The sequence below is a fragment of the Cannabis sativa genome, chromosome 8, assembly GCF_029168945.1.
Source record: "Cannabis sativa cultivar Pink pepper isolate KNU-18-1 chromosome 8, ASM2916894v1, whole genome shotgun sequence".
Lineage (NCBI taxonomy): Eukaryota > Viridiplantae > Streptophyta > Magnoliopsida > Rosales > Cannabaceae > Cannabis > Cannabis sativa.
The window spans coordinates 32,786,089-32,809,135 of NC_083608.1; the positions used below are offsets into that span (position 1 = coordinate 32,786,089).

The 23,047-nt window shown below is 33.2% G+C and overlaps 1 protein-coding gene across 2 annotated transcripts; it reads right to left on the bottom strand.

Annotated features, from left to right (window-relative positions):
• Positions 1-13,895: 13,895 nt before the first annotated feature.
• On the bottom strand, positions 13,896-18,323 carry LOC115698645 (zinc finger CCCH domain-containing protein 18). Of its 2 annotated transcripts, none has more exons than XM_030625773.2 (8): positions 17,878-18,323; positions 15,826-16,788; positions 15,542-15,709; positions 15,266-15,445; positions 14,822-14,880; positions 14,558-14,728; positions 14,344-14,479; positions 13,896-14,252 (listed from the first exon to the last, which is right to left on the bottom strand). In XM_030625773.2, the coding sequence occupies exons 2-8, from the start codon at positions 16,758-16,760 to the stop codon at positions 14,183-14,185; spliced, it is 1,719 nt and encodes a 572-aa protein (XP_030481633.2). In that variant the 5' UTR covers positions 16,761-16,788; positions 17,878-18,323; the 3' UTR covers positions 13,896-14,182. The 2 variants fall into 2 exon arrangements, with proteins under 2 accessions (XP_030481633.2, XP_030481635.2); XM_030625775.2 differs by having other exon boundaries at positions 15,826-16,774; positions 17,878-18,260.
• Positions 18,324-23,047: the final 4,724 nt, after the last annotated feature.

Consider the following 23,047-nt stretch of genomic DNA (forward strand, 5'->3'; position numbering starts at 1 on the left):
TCCTTACTTCTTTCAAATAATAATATTCAATTTTATTTATTTTACCTTCTATTTTTACACTACAAAAGCACTTCCAATTTTATTCTACTCTATCTTCCAAAATACATCACTATAATTTTTCTATTGAATAAAAAACTATTTTACCCCTAAATCACTTAAATAATTGTGCCTTTATAATATTAGTATTTCTGTCACATTAACTTTTTTAAAAAAAAAATAAAAAGACTATTATATTAATTTGAAAACAAATTACATAACAGTCAATAGAAGAGACGGAAATTCCTCTAACCAAACACAATCTGAATCCACTATAAGAGCAAACTTAGCCAACAAGTGGGCTTCGTTATTAGCAGATCTATAAACATAGGAGATCTGTGCTCGTGAGAAATTGGATAACAAAAAAGTAACATCATTAAGTATAGTATAAAATGTTGAGAGACATTTAGATTGAGACTCTAATCCATTAACAGCCATTAATGAATCGGACTCAATTAAATCAACAGTAAGTCTGAGAGACACCAGCGATTTGAGACTCCAAGCCAAAGCTAATGCTTCCATTTCTTCTGATTTAACACACCCTTTCATAAGTTTAGCCATTGCAGTAATAACATCATCATTGGAGTTTCGAAGGAGAGCCCTAAGGCCAAACACACCAGAAGAAACGTTGACAGGAGCATCAGTATTCAATTTGAGTTTACCTGATGGTGGAGCTAGCCATTTAGGCTTATTTGGAGGCACCAAACGATGCTGCAAAGTAGCTGAAACCTGAGTATTTGCATTATTTGCCGCAGCCAAAGTCTGAGAATACGAACTGCTAGCAGCAGCAGTATCCTGGGGGATTGAACATCCAGAGACATGTTGGTGGGTTTTACAATTGCTGGTCTGAGCTTGTTTGTAATCTCATAAGTAGTTGCTAGCAAATTGCAGGATACACAAAGCAGACTTTGAAGTTTTAGCATGTGTTTCAGCATTCCTTTCAATCCAAATGCACCAAAGAATTGTAATGAAGAGTTCAACATTTTCAGTCTGAAGTTTTGAGGCTACATAGATTAAAAATCAGAGAAAGAGCGGGACTTAGATAATTGCCAATTGATCACTGAATTCCAATTTTTCCAGACTTGTTTAGCACGAGTACACCAAAAAAGTGCATGGTTAATCGTCTCCAAATGCAGCTGACATAGAGTACATTGGGGAGAAGCTTAAATGTGTCGATGATGCAGAGTTGCAGCAACAGGTAAAGCTTCATGGAAAGCACGCCAAGCAAAAATTCGAATTTTAGATGGCAATTTTAAAGCCTAGAAAGTCTGCCACCGTGTTTCAGACGTATGAGAGCTGCTTGGAAGAGGGGAATCTGGTTCTTTTGAGGCCAATTTATAACCACTTTTTACTGTATAAGTCCCAGATATAGTATAATGCCATGAAAGAACATCATCACAAGGAAACAGACTCAATGGTATTGAAAGATTTCTATCCACATTAGGTTGACAGAAGTGAGCTTTGAGTTTTTGAACATCCCATTGTCTCAGATCAGTGATAAATTCAGCAACTTTGATATTAGGATCATTCCCAAAAAGCACCAGGGGTTTAAAGTTTAAGGGGCCTGGGATCCAAGGTTGTGAATTGTAGCAAACAATGGCACCCGAACCTATTCTCCATCTTAAACCTTGAAGCAGTAGTTCATTTCCCCAAACTATTGATCTCCAAGTGAGATATGGTTGTGTACCAACTGTGGCATCTATGAAATTACTATTCAAAAAATATCTGCTCTTCAGTATTCTAGCAAGGAGTGAGGATGGACACTCAAGGATTCTCTAAGCTTGTTTGGCCAATAAAGCTTGGTTAAAATGAACAAAGTTACGAAAACCCATACCACCATGAATCTTAGCTTTGCAAAGAAATTTCCAATTTTTCTAATGAATAGAGTTGCCATTTACAGACGAACCCCACCAAAACCTTGACATAAGTTTCTCTATTTGAGTACAAAGTTTGATTGGCAATTGAAAGCAACTCATATCATAGGTTGGAATTGCTTGAACAACAGCTTTGAGAAGAACCTCTTTCCCACCAATAGAAAAAAGTTGTTCTCTCCAAGAGTTCAACAATTTCCAAATTTTATCTGTAATTCCACTAAACAATTGAGTCTTGTCCCTGCCTGAAAATGATGGCAGCCCCAAGTACTATTCATGGCATGGTTGTATAGGCATATTGAGGAGTTGGTGAAAGAACTCTTGATCTGAATTTCTTGTGTTTGGTGAAAAGGAGAGCACACTTTTGTCAGGATTAATCACTTGGCCAGAGGCACGGCTATAAAGATCAAGACATCGATGAGTTGCTCTAGCCAAAGACCGAGAAGCACGACAAAAAAGAACACTATCATCAGCAAAAAATAAATGTGAAATTGAGGGGGCTGATCTTGAGACCTTAAGACCTTAAAGTGCACCAGTAGATTCTTCATGTTGCAGCAGCCTAGAATAGCCTTCCGAGCAAATTAGAAACAGATAGGGTGATAATGGATCACCTTGCCTGATGCCACGCTGAGGTGTAACCGACCCTTGAATAGAACCATTCAACAAGAAAGAATAAGAAATCAAGCTTATACAGCGTAGAATCAACTCTACCAATTGAATACCAAAGCCCATGTTTAACACCACACGTTCTAAAAAATACCATTCCACCCTATCAAAAGCCTTACTCATATCGAGTTTCATTGCTGCATAACATTGACTCCCTCTTTTCCTTGTTTTAAGTGAATGAAAAACTTCAAATGCCACAAGGATATTATCTGTAATAAGCCTTTGAGATAGAAATGCACTTTGGAATTCAGATATAACCATTGCAAGATAAGGTTGAAGTCGAAGAACTATTGTTTTGGAGACTAGTTTGTATAATAAATTACACAAACTAATCGGCCGAAATGGAGTGATCTTTGTTGGTTTCTTGACTTTGGGGATAAGGGTGATAGGGGTCTTATTGAATGTAGAGGGATCACCACCATTATTGAGAACATCTAACATAGTACTAGTAACAAGAGGCCCAACAATATGCCAATAATTGGTGCAGAACATAACAGACATCCCATCTATTCTTGGACTGCTGTCTTCAGTCATAGACTTTAAGGTACTAAATACTTCATCAGCCGTAAAAGGAAGAGATAGAGAAGTTTGTGAATCTGGTGTAATGGCAACTAGAATTGTATCGAGCACTGCCTCAAGAGCTTGCTGATCAACACCTTGAGAAGTAAAAATAGCAGCAAAATAAAGCTCGACCTGCTGAAGAATGTCACTGCTGCTGGTGTACACACTGCCATCGTCACTTATTATTTTTTTAATTTTATTGTTGGAGTGTCTAGCATTGGCACATTGATGAAAGAACTTAGTGTTTGAATCACCAGATTTAAGCCACGAGATCTGAGATCTTTGTTTCTAATAGTCTTCCTCTTGTGCAAGCAATCATCCAATATTGTTTCTGATTTTTTAAGAGCAGTAAAGTGATCAGCATCTGTGTTAGAGGAATTCTGAAGCACTTCCACATGTTTTATGAGCCTCTTTAATGTCCTGCTTCATATGTCCATACTTGTGATGGTGACAAGATTGTAAATGAGTAGCACATGATTGTAAATTACTCATTGTTTGAGATATAGCATTCGAAGAATTGCTGACCCAATTCTTGAAAATGATGTCCAAACAATCTTGATCATTGAGCCAAAATTTTTCAAAACGGAACCGAGATTTGTATGAAGGTTCAATTTGTTGCACCCCAGCCATTGAAACCATTAACTTAAGTGCTCTGTGATCCGAATGGTAGAAGTCAAGATGCTGAATAATTGGTTTCTCAAAGGATTCAGACCAAAAATCATTGAAGAAACCATAATCAAGTCTCTCCTTAACGTTACCAAGTCCTTGACTTTTGTTAGTCCAAGTAATGAGTTCACCTTCATAAGCAACTGCTGCTAAATGACAGTAATCAATAGTTGCTTGGAAAGCTTGAATTTGACCATTATTACGGGGAGGACCACCAACTTTATCTTCATGAGTGAGGATCTCGTTAAAGTCACCCAAAACCAGCCATGGATGAGTAGGAGCAATGTCATAACATCTTTTAAGGAGTGTCTAAGTAAGAACTCGTTGACTACTGTTGGGATGACCATAAAACCCAGTAAAATGAAAGGAATACAGATCTTGATATTCAATGAAACAGTCAACGTGATTATGAGAAAAATTATTAATGACCACATCGGCCTTTGATTTCCAAAGTAGCATAAGACCACCTCCAAGTCCCGTACGAGGAACCTCAATGCCATTAGGAAAATGTAAACTATTATGAAACTTATTAATTCTACCAGCTTGCAATTTTGTTTCCATAAGAAAAGGCACACAGGGAGCTTGCTAAGAGATAAGCAAGCGTAAAAATATGAATGTTGTGGGGTTCTCCAAGCCCCTCGCATTCTAACTTACGAGATTCATGGCGAGTCACAGTGGAGCATAGCATCCACCGCGGAAGAACCAGGCTGGTGCAAGGCTGAATCTGTAGTAATACCGGAAACAACTGAAGCAGGAGAGTGATCAGTCAAGGCTGGAGACAGACTGATCAGTGTTTTGAGAACGACAGCGTTTAAGGAATTTGCGAAGAGATTCAAATTTACTTTGTCGTTTCAGAGTGTTATGGTGTCCGAGAAAGTCTCTATCAATTGATGAAGATGCATTGTTTGAATGTATATTACCAAAGTTATGGGCCAATCTATTGGTAATAACATAGAAGGAAGTTGTAGTAGAAGTTGACTCTGTTATGACAGCCTTATTTTTAGAAAAGATAGTGTTGTGAGAAGTATGATGAGGATAATGAAGGTTAGTGTAGGGAGGGTAAGTGGTAAAGGGAATTGATGTATTTGTAATGGAGGAAGGAAGAGAGATTGGTAAATATGATGGAAAAGGGATAACAGAGGCATCATTGGAAATGTATTCTGGTGAATTATCATTGATTGAGTGAGATGGTTGAAGGGGCTGATTTGTAGTGGATGGGGATGAGGCTTCAGTCACAGTGAGAGGGTATGGATGGGGGTTCAGCCTATCCACAATGTTAGGTGAGGCTGCAGCAAAAGATTTTTTTTGCTAATCTAGTCATGAATGACCATACGTTACCCTTGAAAAAATTTGATCTGTACCGATCATAACCCGAAGAAGGCAAAGGTGATACCATCATTTCTGGACCATATGACAGTGAAGGTTCAAGACCATTATAAATTTGGTCTAGAAAAGTAGGACATTGTTCAAAAGGATGGCCAATGATACCATATTCAAAGCAAAATTCCGGAAGGCGTTCATAACGAAACTCGACCCAAAATTCCTCTCTAGAATCACGAATTCTTGCCATTTTGCCTCGTAAAAGAGGTTTAGTAACATCTAACAAGGGCTGGAAACGAAGAAAGGGTCCCCATCCCTCGTGAAGAGAGTCTTCATCGACCTCTAAATAAGTTTCAACTATGTTTCCAGCCCACACAACCATCGCTTTGGACTTGCTTAGAAATGGAAGGCAGTGCAATTGAATCCAAAATGGTGACTGATGCAGAGATTCCACAGTGACTTCTTGAAGAGCAGAGGGTGCACGTAGGACAATATGATGGTTTTGAAAGTGCCAAGGTTCCATAATAAGGGCCATTTTCTTGTCACCTGCACATCCAAATGTAACCATAAAGAGACCAGAATGGTGATCAGAGATAGTAACAGGGTATCTACCCTTCCAATGTCCACTCATCTTGATGCGAAAAGTCTTCCAATTAATCTCCTTGGAAGATAAAACACGAGCAAGCAGAGTATGATCACCATGAGTTGGATTTCGTAACTGAACTGAGGCTGGTAAATCATTCACTTCTCTCTCTATATCAGTCAGAGAGATGTTATTACTGAGATTGGGAGGTCGAAAAGCCATGAAAGAGGAGATTTGAGACCATGGAAAAAACTAGAAAGATGAAAAAGATGAAGAAAAAAGTGCAGTAGGAAACCAGTAACCGTCGAGACTCAAAGGAATTCTTGAAAAAACTAATTCATAAGCAGTTAAAAACAGTTAAAAGTAAGGAAATTTAAAAGAAGGAAACACTGCCACAGAGCTTTCTAAGGGCATACATGCTCAACCAATCATTACTCTAATTTTTTTTAATGTCTATGCCACATTAACTTTATCTGTTAGAATAACTTAATATTTCTGTTAAAATCTTACAAAAAATATTGTTAAAAAATAAATTATTTTTCCACCTTAACTTTGTTACTTATACAATTGTGTTCCTTGTAATATTAGCATTATTAAAAATGTTCCCTTAACTTTATCAATTAGTAAAAATTAAAAAAAAAATATTATAAATTGGACTAACATTGTATAACATGGTAGACAATACACTAACAGGTTCATCTATGTAATTGCTTATGTGGCTCAAAAATAAAAAGTAATTAAATTTTTTATAAAAAAATGAAAAGTAAAATGAAACTAATTTATAAAAACCCTCATTTTAACGTAAAATTTATATTTGTAAACTAAACTTTAAAAAAAAAAACTTGAAACTAATTTCATTTTAAAGAAAAAAAAATTAAAACATAGAATATATTAAAGATTGAATTAAAATAAATTTTTGTGTAAGAGATTTTAAGAGTAAAAATTTTCTTTATCTCTATTCAGTTGAATTTGATTTACTAACAAATTGTAACTGAATAAAGAGAATAGGGCTGAACATTTGAACCCGGAAACCCGCCAACCCGCCCCAACCCGCTGCCAAAAAAGTTGAAAAAAACAAAACACATATGATCGGGTCGGGTCTCACCTGAAAATGGTATATACGGGTATCAAGTTCGGATTTTTAAAATGCATATTTTAGAAATCGGGTGTCCACCTGAAACCCGAATCAATAAACAGTTTTTTTTTAAAAAAATATTTTTCTTCCTTAAATAGTAAATAATCCTAAATAAGTAAAATATATTAGTAAATTGATTCGTCCCCAAATGATACGGAAGAGAAGAAGACCGACCGACTCATCCCTGAATCGAATTGATCAGTCATCATCTCATCTCCTCCGGCAACGGTAAGTTCTCATCCTTACAAGCTGCAACCAGATCAATTCGATTCTTCCAAGCAAGATGTCCAATGCTACTTAGTACTTATGTATCTTCTTACTCTCTTCTTAAGTAATTTAAGTTTAAAGTTAAATTATATATATTATATTGTATATGATTTAGAAAGTGCATACTTGTTAATTTTGAGTTCGTTACTTATTTTTCTATGTATTTCTTTGTATCTGTAATATCAATGATTCAATATATTATACATTTGTTTCTCAATGAAATAATATGTTAATTGTTTTTTTTTTCTATTCGTCATTAGAAGACCAAGACCCTTACCGATTTTTATTCATCATCGATTCATTGACACAAGAAAAGTCAAGTGAAAATACCCTTACTGTTAATTGTTAAAAATAGAAAAAAAAAAAGGTATTTTTAAAAACAAAATTTCATTTGGGCTCAAAAATCATTCATTCGGACTTGGCCTATTACAATCCGAACCCGCCCACGCAGAGTTCGATGTACCTGACCCGAAACCTGCCAAACCCGACCACCCAAAAATTGGGTTCGGTTATACATTTTAAACACTCGACATCTAAAAACCTGAACCCGACCACCCAAAAACCCGACCCGTGTGCAGTCCTAAAAGAGAAGACTAAAGCTAATAACTAATCCTAATAGTTTCTGCATAAGCTGAGATTGTTGGAGAGGTGTTTGTAAGAAAAAAAAAGGCCTTGTTCGGGTGTGCACTTTATATACTGTGATAACCTATTAGTTGCTTGAAGATGTGGTACTCGAGGTGCTTGTAAAAATTGGCTTAGATGGTTCATAGCATATGAGATATATGGTCTCATTATGGTGAGATATATTAATTTACCAACATGTAGTTGGATCGGGGAGAGGATCCCCTTTGTTTTTGCTGAGTTTAAGATTGCATTCCATTGGTGATGATATTGGTTTGGTTCCTAAGTATTCTGTGTCTTTCAACAGTTGAAGTGTGAAAAGTCGTTGGGACACTGAGATTCCCTTACTTGTGCGACCGATTACAAGGCCAAAGAAAAAGCGAAGGGAACTAATATCCTTGAGTTTAAACTTGGTGTCAAGTGAAGTTTTAAACTGGGATATGGCATGATCATTGTTGCTAGCTACAACAATGTTGTCTACATACACCAGGCAGCAAGAAACATTGTTGTCCGTCTTATGAACAAAGAGTTATCAAATGATGATTGGGAAAAACCATCTGCAAGAAGGGTGGAGCTCAGTTTGGAGTACTACTATCGGCTGGCTTGCTTTTAAGCCATAGATGCTCTTTTCTAAAAGACAAACTAAGTTGGGAGGAGCTTTGTATCCTGGAGGAATTTTCATATAAACTTCTTCATGGAGGTCACCATGAAGAAATGCATTATTGATGTCTAATTGGTGGACATTTCAATTGTTCATTGTAGCAAGAGCTAGAAATTTTTTAAAGTATTAAACTTAGCCGCGAGGGCAAGAGTTTGAGAGTAGTCGATTCCTTGTCGTTGATTGTGGCTACTAGATGGGCTTTGAAACGATCTACTTCCCTTTTTTGGTTGTATTTTACTTTGCAAACCCATTTACAACCAATGGCTTTTTGTCCTAGGAGAAGCTTGGTTACAACACAAGTGTTGTTGTTTTTCAAAGCTTATGTCTCGGTATCCATGGCTTTAAGCCAATGTGTGAACTGTGATGCCTCAGCATAATGTTGAGGTTCTATTTCAGAATAAGTTGCTAGGACAGCAGCTCTGAACTGAGGACTTAGTTTAATATGGGAGAGAAAGACTCAATGGGGAGTTGTGGAGGTAGTAAGGCGAATGTAGTCATTTAGATGAGAAGGTTTTTTTACGGTACGACTAGCTTTTGTTGAGGGTAAGTTGTTTAAGTCGGTTGGTTGTGGGGATGATGATGAGAGAATTGGTGTGTTAAATGGAAGTATGGTTTGTGAAAAATAGAGGCCAACATCTATATTAGGTTTTCGAGAGAGAAAAGGGAATATGTTTTCATGAAAGACAACATCCCGAGATGTGTATATATGATTTGTTTCTATGTCCAACAAGGTGTAGTGTAATGACTGTTATACTTAGACATGAGATTATTGGGACACTTAGCACTAATTAATCTGACTATGTGATTATTTATGCATTTTATGCTTTATAGACCCTATTTTCATGAAAATATGTGTTATGATTATTATTTCTCAATTCTATAGATTTTATTGAACGATAGGTGTGATATACATGTTATATGTGAATTTTCATATTTTTACATTTTTACGCCCAGTAACAGTAGAAATGGGTCGAATGGATATAAATTTGTATCAAGTATTTTATGGGGCATTTTAATCTTTTTACCCTAAGAGATTAGTCACTCTTTTTGGAAGGGATAGGTGTTTGTGGCTCATCCTTTTGAGGATAATTAGTTTCTTAGGAAGAAAACAAATAAGGAAAAGCAAAATAAAGTAAAAAGGAACCAAAAACAAAAACCTAAGTTAAAAGCAAAAAGGAAAGTAAAAATAAAAAACACCAAATCACATTCTCCTTCTTCCTCTCCTTCGTGGCTTCTGAACCAGGGCCAAAAACTAGAAGTTTATACCATTTTCAAGCATCTTTCTTTCTGAATTTTATCAAGGAGTTCAACCCCTAGCTCCTCCAAACTTCTAAGGTAAAACCTAACCCAAAATTTATTAGTTTTCTAGGGGTTTTGTTTGTTTTCAATGGCTGTTTGTAATAAAACATGTTGAAGAAGTTTAGAAAGTTTAGGAAAAGCTTCTTAAGGTTATTTAGGACTGTTTAGAAGTGGTTTGAAGTGTTTTGGGTGCTTGTAGCGAAAGTTATGCAAGTTTAAGTTTGAAGAACTCAAACTTGACTTGGTTGTGATAACTTGAATTCTGTTGGGAGTTGGGTTAAGTTTTCTTCATGAAATATGTTCATTATGATGTTTTTAGGTGCTTTACAAAATTTGGTAATGTTTCCAAACTTGGACAGAGAGGTTTCGAGCCATCCTATTTAGGCAGTTTTATGACGGCCATTTAGTTTGATTTATGTTGAGAATTTGATTGAGGTTTCTCCATAAAAAATATTTATTACAATGTTTTTGGGTACCTTACAAAATTTGGTAAGGTTTGGCTTAGAATTAAATGAGTTATGCAAGTTTTAAAATAAGGCAATGGAGTTTCAAACTGTCCGATTTAGGCAAAATTTGGGGGTCCATTTTAAGACTTTTCCTAGGACCTCGATTGAGTGTTTTCTCAATAACTAGGATATTTCCATGTTATTTATTAATAGGACAACTTTTTGTTGTGAATTTAAGTCCCCAAAAGTGTTAGGGCAACACTTATTGGTTTTTTTTTTTTATGGAAATGTGACTTAGGGCCTCCAATTACCAGCAGCTATTTCCACTCAAGTTGATCAGCACGCCTGAAATCAAAATTGAGATAAGACTAGTATAACACACATACATATGTACATGTTTATGTTTATGTTTGCCAGATGTATGACATATTAGTTAGAACGATAGTTGGTGTATATATGATGGCATCTTGATATTGTGAATATATGTGTTTGGCAATTCAAAAAGTATGAACTAAGGCTATCGACACTAATACGCCAGTACTGAGTGCATGTGGTATTATAATTGGTAATACTTCTAAAAGCATGAACTAGTGCTACCAACATTAGTACACCAGAGTACTGAGTGCATGTGGTATTATGGTTAGTTGTACTTATAGTATGGATTGATGCTACCAACACTCATATGACTAGAGTACTGAGTGCATATGGTATTATGGTTAATTTGGGGGTCCATTTTAAGACTTTTCCTAGGATTCGAAAGATTCGAAAATAAAGAGAGAAAGAGAAGGCTCAAATTTCACTGAAGGCTTAAGTTGCATCAATTGTCAATTTTGAGTCTATCACTATCTATTTATAGGAATCCTTCAAGGTTTAGATTTGAATTAGTTGGCATTAAAAAATAATAAATAAATGGCTAAAAGGAATTAAGTGGCTGGCCATAGGATATGGGCCCACCACTTACAATTTTATCATTTTTCTCAACTATTTATCATTTTCTTTCACAAATGCCATATTTTTTAATTCAACCACTTAAATGTTAAAACTAATTATTATCAAATAAAATTGCCATATAATATATTTATTAATCAAACTTAATAAAGTCTTTTAATTAACAAATAGACTTAGAATCTCTTTTCTTCACAATTAAGCCCTAACTTAGTGAAAATTCATAAATAAGATATAGTCTAATTTTAGAATTATAATTGACTAATTAAAATTAATTAACTGAGTCTTACAAGTAGTATTGTCTCAACTAGTATCGGGACCATAGGCCTATATAACCGAGCTTCCAATAAGTAGATATAGAAACCAAGTAAATTCCCTAACTTATTAATTCCTCCTTGCACCACTATAGATTTGGAATTGCACTCTCAATTATATAGAACGCTCTATATGTTTCACGATATAGATACGCTATGAAAATTTAACCATCATTCTAATCTCAATAATCAAAGATCCTCTATAGATGATTTACACCGAGTATGGATAAATTTACCGTTTCATCCCTCAATGTATTTTATCCTTAAAACACTTAGCTTCCTATAAATGATATTTTAGTAAACGAATATAATTACTGAAACAAGAGCTCTTCCATTTATCTCTATTAAGCCAAGCTCGATAGAAATCATCATTTCACTTCTATGTCCAGATAGAAGCTATAGATTTTATATCTATTATTAGCGCTCTCACTCAACTGTACTATCATGTTCCCAAGTTGTACGTGTTACCCGAACTAAATAGTAGGCCTTAACTAACAACTCTAAGAACAAAAATAACACCCTTAAGATCGAACCTAACCATGTCAAGATTAAGATCTTTTGATCTAAGATCAAATAGTGGTATTAACTTAGAAAGATATACAACGGTAAGATTATAATATCTTTACCAAGATCAATATCGGTCCTAGTCCAATATATACTCCATACATCTGATACTAGCATACTTTGCCAATATCCTGAAAAAAAACATAACACTTATCCAAGATGTAAGTAAGCTTTATCGCTGACTATCACATCAGTATAAATCCAGTGCACTGATGAATCATGAGACATTATCTTTTGAAACATGTAATCACAATTACCTTCCACTGTGTTGACATCACTGTAATTGTGAATAACTATATGTTTTGGATTTAACAGAAATTGTATACATTAAACTATAAATATGAAAACTACATGTAAACATAAATGATTTCTAATCTTCTATTGATAACAAATTAGATTATATTGAAATGCGTTTTATTTAGAGCATAAAATCCCAATAGTGTCCACTACTATTGGCCCCCTAACTCTCACACAATGCTCAAAAGAGAAGAATTGAACATTTCATTAAATAATTATTATTAATTGAATAAATCCAATACTAATTGGGACTAAATAAAACTATCATGATGATATTTTATTTTTAGCAACCTAGTCCATTTATATATCTAAAAATAAATGGGCTTCCTATATGCATCTAAGCCCAATAGTAAACATGCCAAAGCTGTTTGGAGGGTTATTCATTCGAGTTCAGAATGGAAAATCAAAGGCGAGATGGAGATTTTCTTATTCATCTTTCTTCAATCTATTCCACAGTTGATATGGAGAAGATTCTCTGTATTATGTGGTATATTTGGTGGGATCGAAATAATTTTGTCCATGACAAGTTGCTACAGACTTCATTTCAGGTTTATTCAATGCATTATACCAGTGTTGATATCCTTGCTACAATAAACCAGAATGGATGCACATAAGCCTTGATGACCTCTCTAAAGAACAAACTATAATTAAATGTCGATGCGGCTAATGATTCTTCGAGGAACAAAATGGGATTGGGTGTTATTATTCGAGATTTCCATAAATCAGTTGTTGGAAATTATAAATCTCAGGAGATGGAAGCAAATGCCATGTTTTATGGTGTTTGTTGGGCTAGACAACTTGGTTTGTCAATTGACTTAGTAGAAGCTTATTCGTTGATTCTCGTTAATTCTTTGAATTGTTCTACATCAAATCTTTCTAGTTGTTAAGATTTGGTGCTGATTGTGTCACATCAGTTATCCTATCTCTCTTCAGTTTGTATATCTCATGTTAATTTTTTCTGTTGTAAATGATTCTGTTTAATTTATAATAACAAACTTTTTCTAAAGAAAAATAGAACACTTTTCAATAAATAAATAAATAAACAAAATTTGTTACGTACTATAAGCTTTACTTTATGAACTTCGATGAATATATCGACTTTTTGCCTTTGGATAATTAAGAAGTATTAGATAAACCCAATCATAAGAGATAACAAAATGCATTCTATAGTAGATTTTTTTTACCTTAGAATTCTGGTGAATTTTATTAGTTATTATGGATCTTATTGGTAGGGAACAAAGGGCTACTTGGACTAATGTTCTCAAAACTTGGTCCCTGTTTTATATGCAATATTACTTTTCTTCCACAAAATGGTATATAGATTATAAAGTAAGCAATACTTTATATGGTGGTTCTCGGGACCGAACTTACTTTATATGGTGATTATAAAGATCAAATGAATGAAAATCATGACCCTTTTCTCTCCACTTTATAAAAGATGCTATGAGGTTGTCAAACCTTAACACTGAAGAGTAATATGTTAGATAGCCTTATATTGATAAAAGAATAATACCACTAACTTTACACGATGACCGGAACATATTACATTCTTAAGAAGTGTCATGCTGCCTATTTATGAACACAACAATATGTAAAAGTTCAATCAATTTTACAGGTAAACATCATAAACTAAACAATCAAAGTAGAAATAAAACTATGTATTGCTATTTTATTAGAATTCAAGTTTTGGATAGATCTTTAGAATCATTCCTTGTCACATATCAACTTTCTATACCAATTATTTGTAATCAACTGAAGTTTCTCCTTCTCCTTCTAGTGTTTCTCTCAGTATAACCTCCTAAGTAATTGTAGTAATATTGTTGAGGTGAGAACTAAAATAAAAAGAAAAAGGAAATAAAATAAAACACGAAACTCTTGTTGTATTAATCCCTTGAATTAGTCATAACAACATGATGGCTGTCTTGAGTATCTAAGTAACCGTTGATATGCTGCTTCCTATTGCCTGTGCAAATGGACTCTCTGGAAGATTTACTCCCTGGCTGTTAAAAACAAACAAAAAAAAAAACATTAAAAGGAGGAATACAAAAAGTAAGAGTGAAAAAAGAGATACTCGAGTTATGGATAGTTTACCTATCTTGATGATCACTATAATTAGTACGAATATGAAGTCTATTTTCCTCAATGTTGGTAGGGTTGTTTAAAGCATCAAAAAAGTAACTAAAACCATCAAGAGATGGAAATTCAGCTTGTTCTGCACCACCACCGGCTAGACCAAGCAACATCAAGAGATGAGAGTAGTATCTTTTAAAAGGCAAAGTTTCATATTCAAAATGTGGCAACGTACCTTCTGTAATTTTCAACTCATCCATTGGGTAGCTATAAAAAGAATGGTTAGACAAGGTCTTAGCTGCATAATTCATCTCCGAGAAGCACCTATCAACTTCGAATGCTTGCTCATTGTCCATTGAGATTGAGTGTTTCCTAAAGATGCTTGAATCATCATATACCCTTGGCACTATAAAATCATACAAGCACTTGAGATACAATCAAATACACATAAGAAATAATAAAATTTGAAGTTGCATAAAAATAACAACATTTTACTCACACAATGGAAGATCGGACTCTCTATCTACAAAGTTATTGCAGCATAACATTTTCTCTTTCCTGCAAAGAAAAAAATACTTTACTACAAGATTATAATTTATAATCATACTAAACTATTCGTATAATGATTTCATAAATTATAAACTTAACATTTGCCCTAAATGGTAGAATTTGTCAATGTGGAACAGGGGAGGCCATCAGTAGCACTATTCGGGTTTTAGAAAGAATATTTTCATTTCTCAGTTTGGCTTCTACTCCTTCTCTTGGATCAATGAATCCTTCCTTTTCCACCTAATTTATATAAAACAATTCTGTTTTTATATTTTTTTTAACTAAACTTTTCCAAATTAGCAACACATGAATGTCAATATATCCAACTTTTCCAAGAACAAAAATTTGTGCAATTAACTTAACCTTTCAATCTGAAAATTGATAAAAAACTAACCTATCAACAAGCCTTGACTTCTCTCTGTAAGGTTTTACCAAAACACGAGCACCGCAGACAAAATGAGGATTGCCCTTTCCTAGAATTTCCTTGACTGTCTCCTGGTAAACAAAGGTAACAAATCCAAACATTCTCTTCTGTTGGCATGGAATCCTTACATCCTGAACAGGTCCATATTTGCTGCAATTGAAAAAATTTAAATAAAATGAAACACTAATAAGTTCTAATGATAAAATTATTAAGGGTGAGAAGAAAAAAATATGCCTAAACAATTACCAGAAATAATTAGAGACATCTTGCTCTGTGAAGGTACTCTCAGCAGGAAAAGTAAGATAAATCTGTCGAGAACCAGAAACAATTCCACCAGATTCATTTTTGTCACCACCATGCTCTAGATATCTAGGAGCATCTTCTGCCAATATGACTGAATGCTGACCATGAGGCCTGAAGATATATATATATATTTATATATGTTAACTTCAAAACATGAGAAATCTATTCTAGCAAACTATTTAACAATGAATAGAGATAAAATCATAAAACGTGAATTTTAAAGTCACCTATCAAGGAGTCGAATACTGTTCTTCAACCGAGCTAGGAGTTTTGTAAGACTGTAACCTGTCTTACCATGCCTTTGGCTTTCTGTAAGGTATCCTTCAGCCTGAAGTGACCTCCCATATTTCTCATAATACATCATTGGCAAAGAGGCAATAGATACGGGGCACCCCCGCCTCGATCTCAGAAGCTCGGTTATCTCCATCTCCAGCTTCTCAAGAGAGCCAGGAGAGATAGCATGGTCATCATTGGTATAGTCAGAGAATACATGATGATGAAGAAAGCTATCTGGCGAGTGTTGGCCATGATAGTACTTACAGTTGCTTCCATGCTTACAAAACCCCTTGTTGAAATAATGACAAGTCTTAACAGGAAGTTCAGGCAAGCTTGGAGACCTTCGACTCTGCCTCAAACCCAATGTAGGCTCAGTGTAGTAGTAACTGCTAACTTGGTCTGCACTAACAGAGCTAGCAGATTCCAGTGGATCATCCAATCTTAAAAACTGCAGTTGGTTTTGAAGATGAAAATCTTCAGCAGCCACAGAGTCAGGATACAGTGGCTGCAGCTCAGCATTACGAAATAATTTATGCTCCGCAGACAGTTGGTGATCCCAATAAGGACTCTGAGTTATGAGAGTTGGTGGAGGGAAAGCAACCCTTGCTGAAGCAGGAGTGTAGGAACTGAAGTGCAAAGAATGGTCCAGAACAGGTTGTTGATTAGCCTGAGAAGGCGAACTAGGCGATGGCTTCGACAATCCCAGCTCTGTTTTCGCTTTGTTGACCAAAGACTGTATCAAGTTATCCGGGCCAAAAGCCAGCCGGATCATCTCACGATCCCCATTGTCTTGAAGCAGAAGATACCCAATAATCTTGGTCACATGTTCTGGCTCCAATTCTCGAATTCTAGAAAATACTACTCTGGTAGAATCTGAAAAATCCATCTTAAATCTCAATCCTGAATATGAAAATCTATTAGAGGAACACATCATGTTAGTCGGACAATACATAGAGTAAATATCTCAGTAAGAAGAGTTTGGCAAAATCTCATAATGTGAAATTATTACACGAGAAATGAAAAAAAACAAAAAGAAAAGGAAATTAATAAACCAGATATGTGAAGTATAAAATTTACTACACCAAATTTTGTTGTCTACAGAGGAAGGGAATGAGAGTTAAGGCAATGTTTTACCAAAAATGGGACAATGAATACAAATATTGTATAAACAAACAAAACACAGCAAAACTTACCAGTTCAAGAAAAAAAACATTCACATTATTATTTTAACAAATCTCTAAACGCCTAATTATCAACCAATAAAACCCAAATTGAAACCTTTTTCGCTCATAAAAGCCTGGAAATGAAATTTTATTCCTAAAAAAATTAAAAGAGTTGTTGGTTCTTAAACGAGAATTAGTTTTTAACTCTTAACAACTTTTTAAATGATGCGGAAATGGTATGAAAGAAATTTTAATTGAAAAACAGATTGTACTGGAGGGAATATTAATTCAATAAAAATTAACAAATCGAATAAAAATCAATGAATGAAGATAAAATAAAATAAATAATATATACGCATATAATGTAGACACAGATAACCAGGAATTGTGAGTGTAAATACTCAAAACAGAAATGTCAGACTAAAAAAACTGTACTGAAAAATCCGACATAGTATATCACGTTATTACCACATTTACAGAGGTAAAAAAAAACAACAGAAATGAGATAAGAGACCACTATAATCCCAAGCACTCATTTAAGAACTCTGGAATATAATATATCTTTATATTCCCAGACAAGAAAAATTAATACGAAGACGAAAATCAGAAATATTCTAGCCTATATATTATCAAATAAAAAAAAAACAATGATAATAAGTTCCAGACATTTAATAACTCTGTTGCCATGGTTTTTTAACATATCTAAGAAGAAGAAAAAAACCCATTTTAAAAGACTGGAATACTTCAGTAAATAATGGAGAATAATTAACTAAGAAATGGAATAAAAAACAAAAAACTAATTAGAATAATGGGTTGAAGATAAAAGATTGATATACCCACCCAATGTCTTAAACGTGAGAAGATGAAACAAAGTGAAATCAGCCAATCCTAGGCCCCAGAAATTCCATTATTGCTCAATCACTTTTTCTCTCTTTCTTTTCTTCTTCTTCTTCTTCTAATCCATGTTTTCCTTTCCCTTTCTTTGTTTTGTCTCTTCAATTCTTGTATTGTGACACTAACAACACTCCTCAGAAAGCAAAATGACAGAAAGGATAGCTTTAAAGGGCGCCTTGTCTTTAGTTCAAAATCAACAAACGAAGAATATATATAAGATATATACAAATGTTTATTTGGATTTATTTATATATATTTTATACCTCTTTAAAACTCACATGGAAAAAGTAAACAAATTTTATATGTATTATTCAATTAACTAAGTGTTCAATTTCTATTTAAGCTTACTCTTATCGCTCGGTTGTCACATATACCTTAAATATTAACAGTTGTACTTGTTGTTACAGAGAAATGCGGGAATATATACATGTATGCATAATCTTCCTGGATTTCCGAAACAGTCCACTGAAATGTCAAAAATAACATTTACTCTTTTTCTTTTTTTCTTTTTTTTTTTAAAAAAAAATTTCTTCATGGATAATAAAAAATATACATTTTATTTTCAGTAAAAATAAAAACTTATTATATTTGGGATTGTGGATATTGATAAATATTTCTATAAAGTTTCGATATTGAAGCGAGATTCTAATTTTTAAGGTTTGTGCCGTAATTAATTAGAATTGTTTATTTATTTATTCTTTTTCAAGGAAATTGTCTACAATTTGTCTTTTAGAGAAAAATAATGAAAATTGTAGAATGTTTCATTTTTGTTAACAGCTAGAATGTTTCATTTTCCATTATAATAAAAAGAGTATAAAAAAGTATATCTTTTTTTTTTAATATATAGTTGTGTTTCCAAAATTTTATATCTAAAATTTAGAATATTTATAAATGGAATTTAAAAGAATATTATAATGGAAAGCTATTATAAAACATTAGAATATATTGATAAATGGAAAATAATAATTTCAAGTTTTTTTTAATACTATATAAACCATGGAAATGAATTAAATTATGTTGCATATTAGGTGTATCACACCATCACCGAATCAACACATTACATTGGCAATCACAACCTTTTCAATCATTCAAGAATCCTTAAACTCACACTACTAGCTCTGAATAGGCAGCAATTTTTTAATGTAAAAGTACGGTGATACTTGTAATTATTACCTATCGATGCGGTGTATAATAACACCAATTATGCACTTTTTGAGATTTTTGTAAATGAAAACAATGGTTTAAGGAGGGTATTATTGTCATTTCGTAAGTTGGGTAAAGTCTACGTGGCTCACATGCAGCTATGTCTGGGCCAACGAGAATTGGATGGGCGGCTGTGATTGAAACTTGAAGTTACAGTTTGGACTGCATAGTCTGATGTAATTGTAATTAGGACTGCATGCTAGTCACGTGTCAATTCAGCAGTCTGCCTTCTCACCAAAGCCTTTCGTTTTTTATTTTATTTTTTAAAAAAAATTCAAATAATAAAATCGGAAGGAGACTCCGCAAAATCATAACCGCTCAATGTACTTTTTCTATGTTTCAGTTTCTTAGTCCGTGATTGGTGGTTATAATTGTTACTCTTTTCTTCTCTTTTCTTAATTTTTTTTTTTTATTTTAATTCTTTTTTAAACTATTTAATAATACGAAACAGCCGTTAAAAAATATATTACGAAGCATAGCATATCCTATTCTTCAACTATTTAATGCACCAATTATTTATTTTATCTAATAAACTAACATGTATTTAACTTCTGTATATTTTCTTGTTTAAAAAAAATGAAAAAACTTCTATATATTTCTAAGTGGACCACAAGATTTAAGAAGTGAAAGATATTGGTTCTTTTTTTCTTTTCATTTTAAGACTTTGGTTCTTCTATTAATAAAATTTAATAAATCTTTGGGAAAATGGCAAGCCAAATGTCACTTTTCGTTTTATGGAAAAAGATAACCGTCATATTGGCTAAGCTAAAGTTTGATAATTTATTATTATTAATATGTGATTTGTGGATATTTATATATTTTATTCGTAATTTAATTTGGTGTAGAAGAGTAATTACGTATTTTGTTGGATATTAATTAGAGTAACAAATAAATAAATAAAAAAGGTTAAATAAAAAGATATTTTCTGTTCTTTTAGATCAAAAAAGGTGGAAGTCACCGTATAGTGATATACAAGTTTGTTGGAGCGTTGAGATTTAATTTATTTATATTTTCCTTTTCTACGAAAATCCTTACCGATTCAACATGCATTAAAATAGGATATAATTAGATAATTATTTTGAATACAGTTTAGTAAATCCTATATAGGATTTTTCAAAAAAATCTATTTAAGGGAGAGAGTTTCTCAGTTACTTACTTTGCTCCATCACAATAGGATCTTTCTTTCATTCTTTTTTAAATTATTAATTTTGTCACCAAACTTCCCATTTTTTTTTTTTTTTTTGAGAAAAAGCTACTATATTAAAACCAAGAGTTAAACATTTGATGTATCCGTTTCAAAAAAAAAAAAAAAAAATTTGATGTATCTATAAACATAATTTGGATTGGCTTGAAAAAAAAAAAACAATTTGATTACAAATTAAAAGTTATAAATAAATATTTATGTTTATGATTTTAACTTGTTAATTACTTTTAATTATTTTTTAAAAAAATATATAAATATTAAAATTAATGTTTATATTTTAATATATTACTAGAATAATATGTTACTAAAATTTAATATAAAATTAAAAAAAAATATAAAAATTTAATATGTTTTAGTATTATTAATGTTTATAATGTTATTATTAATTTATTACGTTTATTATAATAATAAATATAATTTATTTATTAAAAAGTGATAATAATTTTAAAAATGAAACATTTAAGATTATTTATTTATTTGAATAAATATTTTTTTTTATTAAAAGGTCTTAAATAATTTAAAATGTAACACTTATATGCTTATTAATTATTGAAAAATGTGTTTAAAAAAATAAATGAAATTATAATTAAATGTGAATTTATGTATTTATATTATTAATAATAATATTTATTAATCATTAATCTAATATAAATTTGTTATGATAATATTTGTGATGATATGTTTTTTTTAACTGAGTTTGTGATGATATCTTGATATAATGTGTTTATTAAAATTTAAATATAAATTTATAAATAAAAAATATATATTTATTACTTATTTTTATATATGTTTATATATTTATTATTTATTTTTACTATATATAGTTTATATATAAATTAAGAGTATAATTGTTATAGGCATAAATTTACCCTCCCCGCGAGAAAGACTTTGTATTGAAGGTGACTCGCAATATTATAGTACTCGCAGTACCGAAAGAAAGGATCTCGCAATATTAACTTAAAGAGACCTCGCTATAGTAAGAAAGGCACACCTCGCATATTTGGTGAACTCGCAGTACTAATAGGAAAATGTGCAAATACATACACCAATTAACGGAAGTCAACAGTCAAACATTCAAGGAGCATTCATGACAAACGTTACATATATTTATAACCGTTGTAATTAATTTGATTAATAAGCATATTATTGTTATTATTTTGTAACGGTCTCATTATGGCCATTATTTGTAACCGATGCCTACTACCTATAAGTAGGGGCTTCCCCTCCATTCAAAGGGGGGCTGATCTGAATAAAAGAAAGAGAGCTAGAGTACTCTTTTCAATAGTGGATTAGGCAGGCCAAGCCCGAAGCTCCTGCTGAACCACTATACTTTTCTGTGTCTATTTTATACTATTTACAATACTCGCATATATTATACACTATATTCTTTGAGTACTCGCCATTCTAAGTGGGTACTCGCATATCTATTTTTTGGTATCCAAGCAACCCTTGGATACTCGCACAAAACTGGTGTTGTCGAAATTTGCTCGACAACAATTGGCGCCGTCTGTGGGAAATATTTTTTTTTTATGATTTTTGGAGGAAAATCATAACGTGATTAACCGGGTATACACAGAATCAACATGTTCAATCAAACAAGATGTGAGCAATCTCAGTCCCGACACTCAGAGATCAACAAAAATCAAGAGATCGTCAACAACACTGTTCAGAGCAACACAAAGAATTCCATGAGGAAAATTCACATCAGCAAAATCAAATAAACATCTCCGTTTGAGATTATCCACAAACTCCCGTGAAGAGACAAATATCCCCGACCTGAGGAAAATTCCCAAGAAGGAATGACTCTTACTGCTATCTCGGGTTACGGAGTTGCCCAGATTCTGAAGACGCTCTTATTTTGGAGCCGCTCAAGCATAGATGCACTTCGACTTTCGGTCTCCTTTGAAGAGACCACAAATAGCGAAGAACAGGATATAAATCCTACTTTCACAACAAGTCTTTATTATAGCAATACCAAGTGCAGAAGCAATGGCAAAGAGTTCTTACCAAAATGGCCCCAAAGCAACCATAACAAGATGGTCAAAAGTTATCGCCGCGAGGAGAATTGCAACCTTGGAGAATCTCAAAGGTCAGATAAGAAGTCGCATGAAACACATACCGAACATTCTGGAAATGACGACCTCGCACCGTTGAAGAAATCATTACAACGGTGGCAATATAAATGGTGGCATAGCAAAGAAAATCGCACTAAGAAATAAGCAGTGATAAGGGTGCTCAACAAAGAAAGAACAAATCGTTCTCACTCACCATGTTGTCGTTCTCATTGCTGGAAGAGAATTTAATCGGTGAACCCAAGCGACATCTCCATCAGAAACAACTCAATAAATTTCATCATGCATCGTAGCCAAACGCTAAAACGGCTTGATGAAATCAATACATTAAATTCTAAAGGAGGCAGCTCAACGGATGGAAGGAAGGGTCAAAAAAGTGCATGAAAAATAATATAAATTAAGAAAGAAGCTGTTACGAAAAGGAGGGACTTGAAGGAGCTAAGAGTTGAAATGCCATTATCGGCGCTGCTACAAACGAAGGAGGAGATTGGTAAACTATGAAAGCCCTACTAAAGTTTTGGGCCTTGAATTAATTTCTTGAGAAGGATAAAGCCCAATTTCCACGAGGAAAGCAAATGTAAAAGACAATTAATTGGGAGTGGGCCCACTGAAATTTGACAGAGAGAATATTGAATAT

What these genes read in the sequence shown, in the direction of transcription:
- LOC115698645 (XM_030625773.2), bottom strand. Translation starts at nt 16,760, where the DNA reads ATGGATTTTTCAGATTCTACCAGAGTAGTATTTTCTAGAATTCGAGAA. An exon ending in GATGTCTCTAATTATTTCTG is followed by an intron (nt 15,446 to 15,541) that starts GTAATTGTTTAG and finishes TTTCAATTGCAG; the next exon opens with CAAATATGGACCTGTTCAGG. An exon ending in TATAGTGATCATCAAGATAG is followed by an intron (nt 14,253 to 14,343) that starts GTAAACTATCCA and finishes TGTTTTTAACAG; the next exon opens with CCAGGGAGTAAATCTTCCAG.